General features: G+C 39.2%; 1 protein-coding gene across 1 annotated transcript in view; it reads right to left on the bottom strand.

The window, feature by feature from the left end:
• Positions 1 to 16,851, bottom strand: part of TBC1D8B (TBC1 domain family member 8B) — a gene marked incomplete in the record, with an annotated part of 1,684,663 nt that overhangs the window by 441,951 nt on the left and 1,225,861 nt on the right. The window contains 1 exon segment of the mRNA XM_044057627.1: positions 9,595 to 9,880. Within this exon segment, the coding sequence (XP_043913562.1) occupies positions 9,595 to 9,880 (286 nt within the window).

Raw genomic sequence — 16,851 nt, 5'->3', positions numbered from 1 at the left:
TATGCGTTTGTATGGTGCTCCGCCATCCATGTGAAACGCCAGAAATGCCCTTTCCATGCATAATTTTGCTAAAAACGTTTGTGAAAAGTATGATGTGGAAAAAATTGGCCTACTACATGTGCTGCTGACTAAAACCAGTGAAAAACATATCCTCATGATTTCTAACTGAACATACATATAGGCTATTGTAGGACAGCCTAGAACATTCATAACTACTGAGCTCACACTGTATGATTTATGTGATCCTTGGCTACACTGGCAATATAGAATGTGTTTTCAACAACCATCTGCATATAAGGGGCATCCTTTGCTGGCAACTCCCTACTAGGCAACGTTCCTTGCTGCTACTTTGGCACTTTAAGCCGGCCTGACTGCTGCAATATTTTGCTGTCTGCACTTTATTTTATGTTTTGCCAAGTACAGGACATTGTGCTCTTTTGGATAGGACACTTGTGCACCTATCATCAGGTGTCACATTACACACAATTCTGACAGGCAGAGAGTAAAGATAGACTTTGTGTCCTGCTGACACATGTGGCTTACATCACAATGTATGGAGCATTATGTTGTTTGTTTTAAGCCTTGCACATCACTGCCATATCCAGCTAGCATTGTGCAATTATATTACCTTTTGTGTGCTGTTAATCTGCACATTGCTCTCCTGCAACACCATCACACTGAGTATGTGCTCTGTCTTTTAATTGTGCGCCACAAAATCTGCAGACCACAGAGTTCTTGAAACTGACAATTTTTAGTATACTGCTAAGCTTTCTAAATACTGAAAATTATTACAGAAAAAAGGAATATGTGAGGGTCTGGTGTTAGATTTGTATAGCATCTTGTACTAATAGGATTGGGAATTCATTCTGTAAATCAATTCTTCAATGTTTATCACAACACTTGCAATATGTTACTTAGCCCAGCCATCCAACATATACTTTTTAACATCAGACTCCACATATTCCATACATGTGTGTGTGTGTGTGTGTGTGTGTATGGGCAACTATATGTAGGTTAGTGGTAGGGAAAGGGCTAAGTAAGGGAATACATTGGAGGAGTGTTTGCAGTTTAGGGTTACAGTAAGGGTTACATAAAAGTATAGATGCTGTGTGTGTGTGTGTGTGAGAGAGAGAGAGTTGTGTATCCAATATGTCTGTGTAGCGTGGTATTATTATGGGAAGGGTTTTTCTAAGGTAGGATGTAGAGCTGGGATTAGGGGAAGTATTAGTAAGGTCAAGCAGAGAGCTTACTAATATGTGCTAACCCCAACCTTGCCCCTTCCCTAACCCCAGTTCTACACCTTATCTTGGAAAACTCATTCCCGTAATACTACCTCTATTCAAATTATTTATGAAAGTAGTGGTTGGGTTTGAGTACTGCAAGATGAAATTATTGACTTTCCATTTCCAATCTGTTGTATTAGTCTTGCAGGTGTTCAATGTACTGAGTTCAAACTTGTTTGGTTTGATTATTCAGTGTTTGATCATTTTCTGTAGACCCATACATCTGTATATGTGTATTTATCTCTCTGTATCTGTATCCATTTCTCTCTCTCTCTCTCTCTATATATATATATATATATATATATATATATATATCTATCTATATATCTGTTAGAAAAATATGTATTAATGTGTGTGCTTAATGCTAATTAGAAGCTAAAAGAGTTAACACGTTTATCATTCTATTTTATATACAGCTTAGTTTTATATGAGATTAAAAGATGCTTTTGAAACTGCAGTGTGCTTTCTGAAACTTAAAATCTGACTATTTCAATGTCTAGCATTAATAGTGCCAACTGAAACCCAATGTTTTAAATCAAGCAGACTGGACAGTTTGTACAAGTGAAACACTTTTTATTATTGAAGACTGCAGTTGGAAATGTTCATCTGGTAGCCAGCAAATGAATAATTAAATGACAATTTCCAATGTCTTTCACATGAAGTGACAATTACAAGTGTCAAAACATTGCATATAGAACTGTACATGTAATGGGACAGCAATGCAATAAAGTCATCTGACAATAATAAAATTGGAGTATGAACTGTATAAAGTAAATGTCTAGTAGCCAGCAATGAAATAAAATCTGACTATTTCAATGTCTCTAGCATTAATTGTGCCAACTGAAGCTTGTTTTCAAACTGGTCAACCAGACCGGACAGTTTGTACAAATGCAAAATTTTACTGCCAAAGATTGCATATAAAAATGTACTTGACAAGTAATGAAATAAATCATTTGCCAATATCAATGTCTCGTCTTAAATATGCCTTCAAATTACTTGAGTGGACCTGACAGCTGAAAGTAATACACTGCTGTTTAAAACTGAACTTAAAGGTCCCACATCCATCTGCAACCCATAATGGATAAACACTGCCAATAAAATTCTGAAATCTGCTTGGTGTTAAGTTGTACGCAAAACTCAAGTCACTGACTGTAGTAACACTGCTTTCCTTTTTGGCCTCGGTCAGCATACAGCTGCAGCGCCACCACATCACAATATGTAGCTGTCTGAAGTATGTAGACTTGATGGCTGACCTGTGAAGAGCATGAAGTCCATCAGGGTATATAGTAAAAATGTAGAGTTGCTGCTACACTAGACCAAATGAGAACTAAACATCTATGAAACATCAATGCACAGTGCAAAAAGGTTAATACTGTCTCTTGACTGCAGATAACAATATACAAGCAACAGATCAACCAGGTTTAAGGATATTCAGCCTTCAATTGCAGTCAACTAAACTACAAGGTGTCTTAACAGTATGACTTGGATTTTCATGCATTTAATGGAAAGAACTGGAGTGTTTGTGGGAGTGACCCTTCTGTGGGCGTGGCTCAAATAGGAGTGTTCCTTGTGTTCAGTGTGGGTGGGGCTTAAGGGGCGCCAGAGCAGTGCTTCGCCTAGGGTGCCGTTTCAGCTAAGGCCGGCCCTGAATGTGAGTGGGCAATAGTAGCTCTGGCTGTTGGTGTTAAGAATAGTTTTATTCTATATAGGGAGCCTAATTTTCTATTTACGGATTTTATAGTGTTATTGATATGATTATCAAATGTAAGGTTATTGTCAATTAAGACTCCCAATAGTTTAGTGGTAGAGTCTGGGGTTATAATGGTACCATTATTTGATTTGATAGAGAAACTGATTGGGGGGGGACTTACTGTTAGGTGTAAAGAGTAGTAGCTTGTTTTTTTTGGCATTCAAAAGGAGGCAACGTTTTAGGAACCATGCCTCGATTGAGTTGAATACTGTCCGAGTTAGGGATTGTAGTTCAGATGTGGAGTTGGCAGAACATATAAGAGTGGAATCATCTGCATATTGTATGCAAGTAGCTTGAGGGATTGCTAAGTAAAGGTCGTTGATGAACAATGAGAATAGAAGTGGGCCGAGAAAGGAGCCCTGAGGTACTCCAAGGGAGATTGGTAGGTGGGAGGATAGTTTATTCTCACAAAAGGACTGCTTGTTTCCTATTGTTAAGGTAGGACTTAAACCAATGAACAGCCTTATCTTGAAAGTTCATGAATTTAAAACTTTTCTCTAGCTACTGGGGGGGGGGGGGGGTTAGCTCCGCCTTATCTGATCCATTTTAGTAAGCTTTTTACATTTAGGCTCCCATTCAAGCCTGGGGGCGTGTCAGCCTGGAATTTCACCTGCCAACTAAGTTCTCTGACTTCCAGCTGGGGGTTGCATCACCGTGGGGGATGGTGGCTTTGTCCAGGATTAGGAAGAGGAATTTAGTGCAAACTGGGCTGCTATATTTGTGTTTTGCTAGAGTGTTTTTAGTATCTTGGTTTCTAATGGCTTGGTAGTGTTCCTTGATTCGGTCGTTTAGTTTTCGTTACTGTTTTATCTACATAGTAGGCTCCACATTGCTCACAGACTGCTAGGTACACTATGTCTGTAGTGTTGTAGTCGAATACTTGCTGGAAGGTGAAAAAGTACCTAGGGGATTTTAGGGTGAAGTGTTCCCCTTTGGCTATGTACTGGCAGCAGATGCATTTGCCGCATCTGTACATGGCTGGAGGGCTCTGATCATTAGGGGTGGTGGTTGGGGGGGCTGTGTAGACTATGTCTTAAGAGATGGTGTTCTCTTATTGCTGAAGGCTGGGGAAGGTCTGAGTGCTTTTTGCAGTTCGTAGCTGCTTTTAATTATCTCCCAGTTGTTTGTCAGTATAGTTCTGATGGATTCTGAGTCCAGGGAGATTGGCACGGGGAACCTGGTGCTGTCTTTGGAGGTGGTGCTTCTCTTCATGTTGTGTAACACGTATCCTAAGATTGGAGGGTATCTGAGGAGTCTGTTATCTGAGATCTCCCTCCAAATACTGTTGATCAGTTCCACGAGGTAGTGCTTGTCAATGAAGAGCTTGGCTAGGAAGTGGCATTCTTGTATGAATGTTTCCTCTTTGCTGACCATGCAGCTTAACCGCACAAATTGTTCCTTTGCTATGTTCTTCTTCATGAAGAAGGGGTGTTGGCTGGTGTAGTCGAGGTAGTTGATGCAGAATGTCTGATTCCAGTGTATGCTGGAGGAAAATTACTTGGAGACCAGGTCTAGGGACAGCGTGACAGGCTGGACTTCATTCTCTTGGCCTGAGAAGGTGAAGTCCAAGAAGTCTATGCTGTGGTTGATTCTGTCTAGAAAGAGGTCGAGTTCCTCGGGGGTCCTTCCTAGAGGAAAATGATATCATCTATACAGCGTTTATACAGACTGGTGGACTCAAACCCTGCAAGGTTGGTGAGGATGTCTGTCTCCCACGCACACACACACATCTATATTTATATATATTTATACACACACATACATATATATATATATATATCTATATATATATATATATATATATATATCTATATATATATATATATATATATTGGTTACCTTCATTTCACTGACAGCTCATTTCACTAACAACCAAATCAGCAAGACCATTTCACTGAAAGTTCATTTCACTGAAAGTTCATTTCACTGAAAGTTCATTTCGTTGACAGTTATATATCCCCACTGTAGTGTGATTCTGGAGTTAGAATATATAGTACGGGGGGGGGGTGTGTGGGGGGGACTCTGGCTGACAGTTTGCAGACGACTGCAAGTTGGGAGCTATTATTATCTCCCCAAGTGATGTTGACATCCTACAGAAAGGCCTCACCGAGACCAATGACTCGTATCAGAACCATAGCCTTAAGCTCAATGCCAAAAAATGTGTCGTCACCTCCTTTGGGAAAAACCCGGTTCCCATGAATTACCACATTAATGGTAGTCCAATGAACACAGAAGGAGTTGTAAGAGATTTGGGAGCACAGGTTGACAGCAACCTCTCTTGACCACCACATTGCCACTGTGGTCAGAAAGTCCTTCTATGTGGCACATCTCATTACTAGGGGTTTTGCATCCAGGAAGGTGTCATTGTCTCCCTCTACTCTTCCCTCATTAGGCCAATCATTGAGTACAATGCCCCATTTGGTATGCACCTCACTAAACACCGGCAAAAGTACCTCACAAAGTGGATCCTAGGCCTTAAACATTTGTTCTATATGGACAGACTCAAAAAACTCCAACTATTCTGTCTCATATCATCTACTTAGAGGCGATCTCTGCTAGACTTTCAAAGCCATGTCTGACCTAGCACTGTTAGAAATGCTACATCTAAAGATACCCCAATCTCTCCGCACCACATGCTCTAGAGACCTCAACCTCATTACCACAATCAACAGAACATGCTGGAGAGTCAGGTTCATAACCCAGAGACTGCCCATGCTATGGAATACACTTCCCATATATGTCAAGCAGAGCACCTCACTGGCCCTCTTCAACAGATATCTTGATGAGTGGAAGGTGAATAGAAAATTCACCCCAGGGATCACTCCAGTGGCTTTACTCGACAGAAGCACTGGGAACTAAGGTTGGGTGGCACAATACCAGGGTAATCCTATGGGCTAGGCTTGTAAAGGCTCCAGGGCCATTAGCTTAGTACACACCTATGAACCTATGATGAAAAAGGTTTCCATGACGGCAGCTAACGATATGCAGAAAGAAACTAAAGAAAAGATAACTCAGAGAAAATGGATGCTCTTGATTATGGATATGGACAGTATGATACAAGAAGTAAAAATGGTTTTAGTCCCTTTAGTTTTATATACACGTCAGGCATATTTTTATAATTCAGAGAAGTAGTTATGTGTGATTAAGTGTTGAAAGAATTTATGTGAAAGAAGAAGGCAAGATGTAAGTAGAATAAGTTAATCCCCCCCATTGAAGAAGGTCATTTAGGATGACCTTATTTGAATAGATATTTTACTGCTACACAGTTAAGGCTCATATACATAGCACACGCAGAACGTTATCAATCAAAGTGAAAAGGGATGATGAAAGGGGGGGGCGTTCAAGAAATAAGGAGAGAGTAGCACTTTGGATGCAATCCTTAAGGGAATAGCAACAATAATATAGAGTATTACCTTCATAAAGCAGCAGAAAGTACTTTAAGGACCAAGCCAACGCTGGAATGGAAAAAAGATTTTGCCAATAGGAAAAGAATGCAAATAGAGGGTATTCAAAATAGGTAAACGGGGCTTGGAATTTACTTGAGAAAACTGACAAAGGAACCAAGGTATTAGGAACAAATAACTAGAGGGGGAAATGTAACAGAGTGGGATGAGGCCAGGAAGTACCCTTAAGTGCAGGTCAATGACCACCCTCTCTACCAGGGGTTAATACAGTACAGGCAGCGAGAAAGGGGTAGGGGAGTGCAAAGTGAATGTCCAGCTCTGGTAGAGTTTTCAGTTAAGTGTATAACAAAAGCTGCTGTTAAAGAAATGATTAGTAGGGCATATAAAATATTAATATAAAAATCAATCAAAATTAGGTTAGAAAAGATTGGAAAAGAGACTGGAATTTACAAAGGAACAATGGAAGGACATCTCTATGGCTCCCAAGTATGCAGCAAAGTTGAGAAGGTTTAGGATTTTTGCTTGGAAGTTTCTGCATAGGTATTCTTCCATGGTAAATAGCAAATACTGGAGGTGTGATCGGAAACAGAGAGGTAACTAGGAACATGTTTTTTGGGAATGTAATGAATTTACAGAATTTAAAGATCCCCTACACAGTCCTCTCTCAGACATGTGTGTGTGTGTGTGTGTGTGGGGGGGGGTCAAATGGCTGTAGCCAAGGTAGTGCTTCTGTTGAGCTAGGATATAGGCTCTAACTTGCCTAGACACAGTAAGGCCTTACTAAGTTTAATGCCACTGGCTGCTAAAAAAGCAATTACTAGAAAATGGAAAAAAAAAAATCTATGTAAACTAACTGAAGTAATGGATAATGTAATGTACATAAATGAAATGCAGTCGGGATCTTTAGAAAAAGAAGGAGCAAACTACACAGAAAAAGATGAATTTGTAAGGACAATATATGCGGAATAACATTCCGTGGAAGAAGTGAGGTTTAAAAGCAGGCAGGAAATGAGCAATTTAAAGTTAGAGTGAATGACAATTGTTAAAAAAACAAAAAAAAAAACTTATGTCAAGTACTATGCATTTAAATTAAAAAAAATGTTAATAGGCTTTGATGTATGTATGCCCATATCTGAAGTGATAATTTAATAATTAAAATGCATACACACTACCTTCAAGCATTTACTTGGTCTAGCCCCTGCAAGAGGATTTGAGTATGAGAACAGGATTTGATAACCGATCCTGGTTTCCAATCATCAGCTAGCTTGATTAGTTAAAGTCCACTGATGTCAACTTTCATGCCACAAAGTATATGTTAAATAGAAGGGGGTACAGGACAGTGTTCTGTGGGACACTGCTAGTGAGGATTCTCTATAAACTACGGTTTATGTTAAATAGAAGGGGGTACAGGACAGTGCTCTGTGGCACACTGCTAGTGAGGATTCTCTATAAACTATGGTTTATGTAAGACAGCTAGTTAGCCCTTCCATGAGCTCTGTATGGGTTAACGATGACATGTTAAAGTTGGTCAATAATCCCAGTATTTCTTGGCAAGATCCAGACAAGCAGCATGGACTGTAGGCCCCGTATCAATGGCCTCAGTAGCACTTTCAAAAAACTCAACTAGGCTGAGCAGACTAGTGGTGTTGATTGAGGAATAGAAGGTCTTCTACATCATAGAAAACAACAGCTCACTCACTTAAGTCAAACTCGGGTCAACTGTGTGAAAAGCAGAAAACCTATCTATTCCCACCGTGCTATACCAAACAGATTCAGATTTTATTATAGAGGTTTTCAATTATTTCACATACGTAAATTTAAAATCTGAACTGATGGTAAAGTCATACACTGCAGATCAGTGGTATAATAAGTGAATGATGTGATGCGTCGAGTAATAAAAAAAACTTTTAAAGCTCATTAACACAGCTGGGTGTTAGATCACTAAATCAAGGCAAAGTTTAGCAGAAGATGCACCATTTGGACATTATCCTGATAAAAACTAGACTTCAGAAAGCAAAGTCCAAATGTAAAATTTACAGCCAGTCCACATATCATGCAGATGCCACCAGACGTCCACCCTGCAACCACTACTTAATTGGACATGTGTTCCACGCATTGTCATGCTTGCACTGTCTGTATTTGAGAACTTTAATATTTGGATTCTGTGAGCCACGATAGTTCTTAGCATTTCATGCCAGGTTTATGTACATTAACATATGTAAACAAATTCTCATACAGCTACCCACATCATAATGAAACAGCCACAAAAACTACATAAGATAGACACAGCAGATTGTAATTCACTCCTCAGCACAGCTTTACTGACCAAAACTCTGGCAAACAGCTACATATATATTATCTGGTTGCTGCATTACATGGGTGTAACATCCTCCGTATGGCTGCTGGAACTAAAAGGATTTCTCACTGAGAAGGTGACACCATCAGACCAGCCATGGGAGGCACGCTGAAGCTGTAATAAAGTGAATATAAACTATATCTCACACTGACAGCAGAACTGCATATTATGTCTTTCAGAGGGATTGGTTACTTACCATTGTCCTGTAATGGGTATTTCTTAAGACATTCTCAAAACAAGCTGCTTAGAGTCCTGCAGAATGTAAATACTTCAGAAAAAAATACATTAACTCAATCTGCACTTCAAACTGCACACCAGCATGCATCATGTTTAGGATCTGGGAGTGGGTTTAGGAAACTGCTTCATAATTAGATGCGCATTCATCTTTATTTTCTTGGTTTAATTTCTCCAAATGCTTAGGTTTTGATGGAAATGTAAGTCAGGGAATAATTAAAGTGCACAAAATCAGTATTGCTTCAGTCTTTGTTAGCAAAGAGTGCACTTCTCAGCACCTGCAATGTTTCATTTCCTGTTAATAAAGCTGGTATCTGAACAATTACTCTGCACTTAGAAAATACCAGAAGAGATTACAACTCTCTCCACAAGACAGACAAAACTGTCCATCTGCACAAGACCATTCTAAAATTCAGAAATTGCACTTATTCAATGATGAATGCACATTTACGGGATTTCACAGACTACTGCACAACCTATGGAGGGATGTGTCTGTCCATGCATTTCTTTATACAACTGTATTACATCTATGTGCTACTATGATAACATACAAATCATTTCCCATACCTGTTTAACACTGTCACAGCTTCAGCATCATCCTTGCAGTTGAGCAACCTCTCCATGTTATAATCAAGTGTGGCCAAGCCCAGCTGCAGGACTGCTTTTATTCCTTCATAAAAGAAACAATCCACAACAGTCACTGCACTCTCAATTGGGAGGACACTGATGAAGAGTGTGAGGAACCAGGAAAGAGAGACTGAAGAAAAGAACGTCATGTCTGCCATGTGAGCAGTTAGTTGTGGAAGATGACATCCAATAAGCTCCTCAAAAACAGCCTGGTCCACAAGGGCACCTGAAAAAAAATTATCATCCATACTGTCAGGTTCTGCTTTTTTTTTTTCTTCTTCTTCTGGGCATTTCTTTAATATTCAAAATAATCAAATCAAAGTCCTTGGAAAATGAATTAAGGAGGGACAGATTCTGTACATTAACTTGCAATCATACTAGTAAACTCTCTATGTGAAGATCCAGTTGCGACAGATATGCATCCATAAACAGCATGAAACCAACAGTGTTTTAAAAATGTCAAATTAGCTAAAAGCCTTCTGAGCAAACTACTTTGTATTACCCATTTCAACTACTGCTGTTTTAAAGTTTGCTAACAAACAGCCAACAAAAGAAAATGGAACAAAAGGATATAGTTGTCAAAAAAAGAGCTTCTTGACCTCATTTCAGGTTAAATTTTTTTTATTTTTTTATTTTAGAAGCTATGATGTGCAAGGTTTTTCCTTTATAAAAATGGATTTCATGTGGGTATATGAAGAACATTACAGTGAATTCTGGCCATCTCACTCAGCAGAGGGTGATAAAGCCATGACTACAGGTCAAGCAACCCAAATTAATTTACCGGCATGGTTCTGCTGTAGCTAGTGTAAGGAAGCTGGAGTTGCTATCTTCAGCAATTTGAAATGAATTCGTTCAAAGCTGAAATCCATTGGAGGAATGGTGTGCCAAAAAGCACTCCAAACTCAGAAACGCTAAGAAAAACGTTTAATCTTACAAAGCTTGCAAGTTTCTCCCTTCATCCTTCATCAGTATTAAAACACATTCCAAAAAACATCAGTTACTTAAATACCAAATTCAGATATCTACAAAACAGCCTCCAGTCAGGACAGAGAGTTAATTAAGTTTAGTAAAAGAATTTAAAAAGTATTCACTACATAATATAAAATTCAACATTAGAAAAGTACATCACCTGATATTCTCAGGTGGTCACCCATTCAAGTACTAACCAAGCCCAACACTGCTTAACTTCTAACTTCAAACAAGATCAGGTTTACTCAAGGTAGTATGACTAAGCAGATGTAACACTTAGTGTACAACTTATTTCAACTTACTTTTGTTTCAGCTTCAAAACTGATTTTAAACTAACAGATGAATTTATACCAGGCTCATAGTCAGCCTGTAACTATAAAATCCATTCATATTCAATGGTTTCTAGTTTATTAAAATTGCCACCTCTAGAGCTTTTAATCAATGTATAAATGACCTTAAAGTTAAATATGTGATCAGAACCATAGTAGGACAAATGCTTAGCAGGAGAATTGCAGAACCTGAGGGGGGGGGGGCAAAAAGTTCTAAGTCCAATCAACTTTCTAAATTATGAGCGTTGTTTTGCCTCTGTAGCTGAAAAGAGGGCTATTTCATCTTCTAAAGTGCCAATTTGCAGAACTGTAACACTATGTTTTGACATTTTTCAGATCATTGATTGAACTTTGTCAAGGAAAAGTGTAGAACTTCAAGTGTGTAACTCCGAGGTGGCATGAAGTTCCTGTTCCTATTCCTATAGAAGAAAACTCCAAAGGAAATCCATGAATGCATGATGCAAACACTGAGTGACAAGTGCCCTTCTTACTCAACTGCGAAGAAGTGGTGTGCAAACTTTCAGTGTGGAGATTTCAAGACCGAAGATGCAGCGAGGTCTGGGAGGCCTCAAACGGTGTCAACTCCTGAAATAGTTGACCATGTCCATGACCTGATTTTGGCAGATCGGCGAATATTGCTAAAGCAATTACTGAGACACTATAGATATCCACGGAATGTGTTGGGTTTATAATCCATGAGCAGCTGGGTATGCAGAAGCTGTCAGCCAAGTGGGTGCCCAAATGTTTGAATGCCAATGAGAAAAGACACAGAGTAGTCAATTCCAAGTTGATTTTGTGGCATTTTGTTTGAGCTGGTGCCAACTTTTTGGAATGACTATCTACTGTCGATGAAGCATGGTTGCACCACTACGATCCTGAGGCAAAACAACAGTCGCTGCAATGGTGGCACTCGGGTTCACCAAGACCAAAAAGTTCAAGACCCAAATGACAGCAGGAAAGGTCATGGCCGCAGTGTTTTGGGATCGGGAAGGTGTTGCAAAGACTGAATATCTTCCAAGAGACCAAACAGTTAATGAAGAATACTACTGTAACCTGCTGTGTTGATTAAAGAGGCATTGAAAGAAAAAGGGAAAGAGAAGCTGAGGAAAGGAATTCACTTTTTCCAAGACAAAGCACCTGTTCACAAGGCTGGCAAAAGGATGGATGGATGCCTTGACAAAATTGAAGTTTGAGTGCATAGATCATGCACCCTAAACAGGAGATCTTGCTCCATCTCCTTCCTGTTTCCAAACCTTAAAACAAGTTTGACAGGGCAGTGATTTGAGTGATTCGGAGGTGACTGCAGCAGCGGAGCAGTATTTCAGTGACCAGACTTCTGACTTTTTTTTAGCAGGGTCACAGAAACGTCAGACACAATGTGCCAAGTGTGTTGAACTTCGGGGTGAATATGTTGAACTTGAAAGTTTCATGGCTCCACGTCATTCCCTTCTAGGTCAGGCTTAGAGATTTTCAGTACTCCCTCTAGTACTAACTTTTTGCCTCATGTCCAAATAATTTTCTGTAATATGTTCTTTTACATTCCGACACTTTTTCCTAAAAAAAACTAGTAAGCTTTGAACAAGTAGCAAAATAGACTATGTTGACTATTACTGCAAATGGCAGCGCAGTTAAAGCGATAGAGCTTTCCTTTAACAGGATGGACAAACTCGATGTTGCTACATATTAATTTGCAACAAATAAAGTTGTAACAGGGAAAAGTGCCAACCTTACTATTGGATTTATGTGTGGTAATTTCTTTAACATCTTTATAACAGAGACATTTAAGGTTCTGACTATTCTTGTATGTAAAACTGGGTTTATTACCAATAATCTGTGTCAGTTCAGGTACAGCCTGTAAAATTGCCTAATTATCTAAGTCAATTTTCCTTACTCCATCTGTTCTTCTGTTGAATGTAATAACATACCCTATATCCCTGTTTGTTTCTAGAAGGCACGGACTCTTGGTTCACATTACCTGTAAAATAAAGTTTCACAGCTCCTTCTCTGTCAGTAATAGCTTCACATTTTAATGTAGTTTTCTAATGTTGAATTTTAAATTATGTACTGAACACTTTTTAAAAATCTTTTACTAAACCTAATTAACTATATGTTCTGAATGGAGGCTGCGTTTTGTGATGACATTTGAATTTGGTATTTAAGTAACTTATGTTTTTTTTTGAAATTTTTTTTTTTTTTTTTTGGTTTTTTTTTTTTTAACACTGATGAAGGGAGAAATCCCAAAAGCTTTGTAAGATTAGAAGTTTTTATTGGAGTTTCTGAGTCCTGAGTGCTTTTTGGATGTTACTGTTTTTATTGCCAATGACTTAGTTTACTGGATTCCTGGATCCTATTTTCCTTGAGGAATAGTGTGCAACAAAGAATGATCCAGAGAAGTCTTAGACATCTGTCCTTCAAGCTATGAAGGTGGCAGCCCTCATTACAAATGCATAGCAGCATGCAGTCACACAGGGAAGGCACAGTGGCTCTGTGATGTAATAGGTCACTTGCCTCCCAATAAGGGGAAGGTTAAGGCCAAACTACAATTTGCACTCAATGACAGGTTGCCAGTGGGAGCAGAAATCTTTGATAAGGCTTTATGTGTGATGGACTTTCTTGGCAAACTGAAGAATACCAAGGAAAGAAGAATGAATGGGTCTGACAGTGAGAGGTCTGGCCGCAGGCAGATAAAGAAGCAGAAAGCATACAGAAAGTGCTATGAATTCTGATACTGTAAAACCACCAATATGAACAGCATTGACAATTTATGTTTGGAAATTTTAAGTGCACTCTTCCATCCCCATATGCTGGAAATTTTGTATACTGCATCCCTTTATTAAGTATTCTTACCAGCCCAGTCACTGTAACTCAGGAGAAGAATAAATACCCTACTCATTCAAAAAGGGGTCTTTTAAAGTTGCGCCCAAGGAAAACAACAGAGGTAACATTTTGTAAACACACAGTACCACAAATCTTGCAGTCACGAGGTCAAAAAAATTAATAAAACATGCATTTATCATAAAGATCCCTCCTTAACTAATTTTGGTAGATGTGTTAACCTTTTAAGCACTGCCAAGGTGAGTGTTTTTAGTACAAGTTTGTTGTATGGTTGCTTTACCATGTTTCTGAGGGGAAAAAAGTTAATTTCAAGATTAATAACTAATTTTACCCTGATAAATATAGCTTATAACAGACAAAAAAATTAAAATGTGAAACAGAAAAATATAACAAGTTTTAACCCTGCCTGGTCTTTGCTTAGCTGTACTTTTTCTAAATTCAGCATGTTTTTCTATAAAATCCAAAACAATGGGACATTTGAACACCAGTCTGATGCATGCTATCATTCAACATGACCAGTTATGCAACCGCTCATGTCCCCAAAGCAAACCTGTTCATTCTCATGTCACAAAGCAAGTACCTTTCCACAAACAAACACCACAAAATATTTAATGCTTACCTTATTAGACAAGTAATACAAAAATATACTTGCCTGATTTCAAGAAATGCCAAAAACTGCAGCTAGTGGAAGACGCATTCAACCACATGGAAGAGGAGGAGCAGAAAGGGTACTTCTGACACAAGGATTCCCTTCCATACATCAGCTAATAAGAGTAAGAACATATTTTGCATCTAACACTGAGAATCCTCCTGGATGGGTCTTGCTCAGGCTAGAACTTAAGCAGTTACCATGAGGGTGGGAGGAACCAGCAAATGCTTACAAACACAAAGTTCAGACAGTATAGTACTGGTGTAATAATTTCTCAAATGTAGGCCAATTTACAGCATCTAGGGCAGCGCAATAATGTTTGGCAAAGTACGATCCAAAGTCCAAGTGGCCATGGTACAGCTCTACGATGGAGGCATTTTTAAAGTAAGCTATGAAGGCAGCCACTCCTCTGGTGGACTGAATTCTGACCACTTTTGCCAATGGGTGAGTAGCCATTTGATCCCACACACAGTTAATAAATCCATTTGTAGAGTGTATACTTAACAAATGCAAATCCTCTCTTTCCTGAAGGAAAGGAGATGAAAAACTGGCCCCCTTTTCTAAATTTACATAAATTGTTTGCATAGTACCGGAGCTGCCAGTGCACTGCCAGAATGCGAAGGGCTTTCTCCCCTCAGGTTTCTGCTACTGCAAAGAAAACAGGGGGACTAAAGGAGTGGATCATGTGCAACTCCCAAAGGTATATTCTTAAGGAAATATAGATTCACCCTGATGTGGCATCCCATTCTTATGAAAAGACCAGCTATGGCTCTTAATACAAGGGTCTGAAGATCAAAGATACAATGTAAAGAGTGAAGGATACCAGGAACAACTTTTGTACTTTTTTTTATTTTGTACAATAAATTTTAATGCTGTTGAGTTAAAAAAACAGGAGATGACTATGTCTGTCAACTATAACATTCATAATGTAGAGGCTGCTCAAAGGGCAATTATGCAGAACTCCTTAAAGAGAAAGTGCTTATCCAGTTGATGTTGGACTGTAGTTGTACACTGTACATGATCAAGTGTCCAAAATCACTTACAAACTAATAGATTATGGTTGTGGACATAATTCTGAACTAAATTAAGAAAATTTCTATTTTAAGGTACAAATGTGTTACACAGAAGGCTTCCAAGCAGCACTCAATCTCTAAACCCTGGTCTACAAATAAAGCATCATCAGAGAGTCTACATCAGATGCCAGGTCCTCAGGTGGAGCTGACTTGGCACCTCAAGAAAGTAGGACATTCCTTGCAAGGATCAGAGAATCTTCCTACATCGGCAAGGGCTTCTGAGTTTCAATTCACCATCTTCTCAGCCACCAAAGGGGAGATGAAAAAGTACTGTTCTTTGTTCACTGAGCTTTACAATGAGGTATGTCATCAGTGACAGTGACCGGAATGCATATTACAACATCCTGTGCTACAAGAGACAAAATGTCAACAGTGACAGTGGCAGGAATGTATACAATAACATTCTGTGCTACAAGAGAAAAAAAATGCATCTACAGCCATCCTCCCCTTGTTTGTGTTGAACTAAGCAGAAAGTGGAAGTGCCACATAATTCGGAGTCAAAAAGGTGGATTACTGTAATTTCTCCACTTCCACAAGACCATGACCCACACATGCAGAACAGAAACAGCTTTTCTGGGGATGTGAACCATGGAAAAAGTGCAGCTGTTATTTTTTTACTCAGTGCCAGAAAAACATCACCTTTCTAAAACAGGGGTATTATCTTCTGCCACCTTGATTCGTCAGGTTTCATAACTAACAGGGATTGGTATTAAACAAGACAGTTGTCTGCCAAAATGAGGAGAAATCCCATGGCCTTCCTCTCCAAGGTCAAGAGAACTGCCTCAGCTCAAAAATGACTTATGTAGCCCCGTAAAGGGGAGGATACACTCCCTATACCATACAAGAGGCTAGGTTAGCTTTCCAACTCAAAGTACAAGTTCATACAAATACAATCTCTGAAAGCCTTGCCTGCAAAAACGGTAAGACCCACCATAAGTTTGGTGGGAAACTTCCACCCTTCTACGGCCTGGTTACAATCGTGTGACACCACAAGTAAATCAGTGAACACATGGTGGGTCTGAAGCCACTAAGGCAAAGCAGGTCGACATAATGCAGCAAATGAAGCTATATGAAAGAAGAGCTGAGGAAAGCCTCCGCACAGCCTGATATAAAGAGCAGGGGTCCTGGAAGTGAGACAGGAGAGTTAACTGGAAGATGACAAGAGGAGGAAGCTAGCATTTGTTCCTCTTAAAAGAGTGATGAACCACTGAGAAAAAAAAAGACATTACAAAGGACTGTAACCCAGCAGTACGAAACTGTTTTGAAGGTACCAGCTGTGAACTTATTGATTTATAGGTATATATTAGGCTAATGACCACCAGGGCCATTATAACCCTAGCTG

Source organism: Protopterus annectens, chromosome 15.part0 (genome assembly GCF_019279795.1).
Source record: "Protopterus annectens isolate FY-2018-M chromosome 15.part0, PAN1.0, whole genome shotgun sequence".
Classification (NCBI taxonomy): domain Eukaryota; kingdom Metazoa; phylum Chordata; order Ceratodontiformes; family Protopteridae; genus Protopterus; species Protopterus annectens.
Note: the sequence above shows the minus strand (reverse complement) of the source record. Positions and strands in the feature narration are given on the sequence as shown.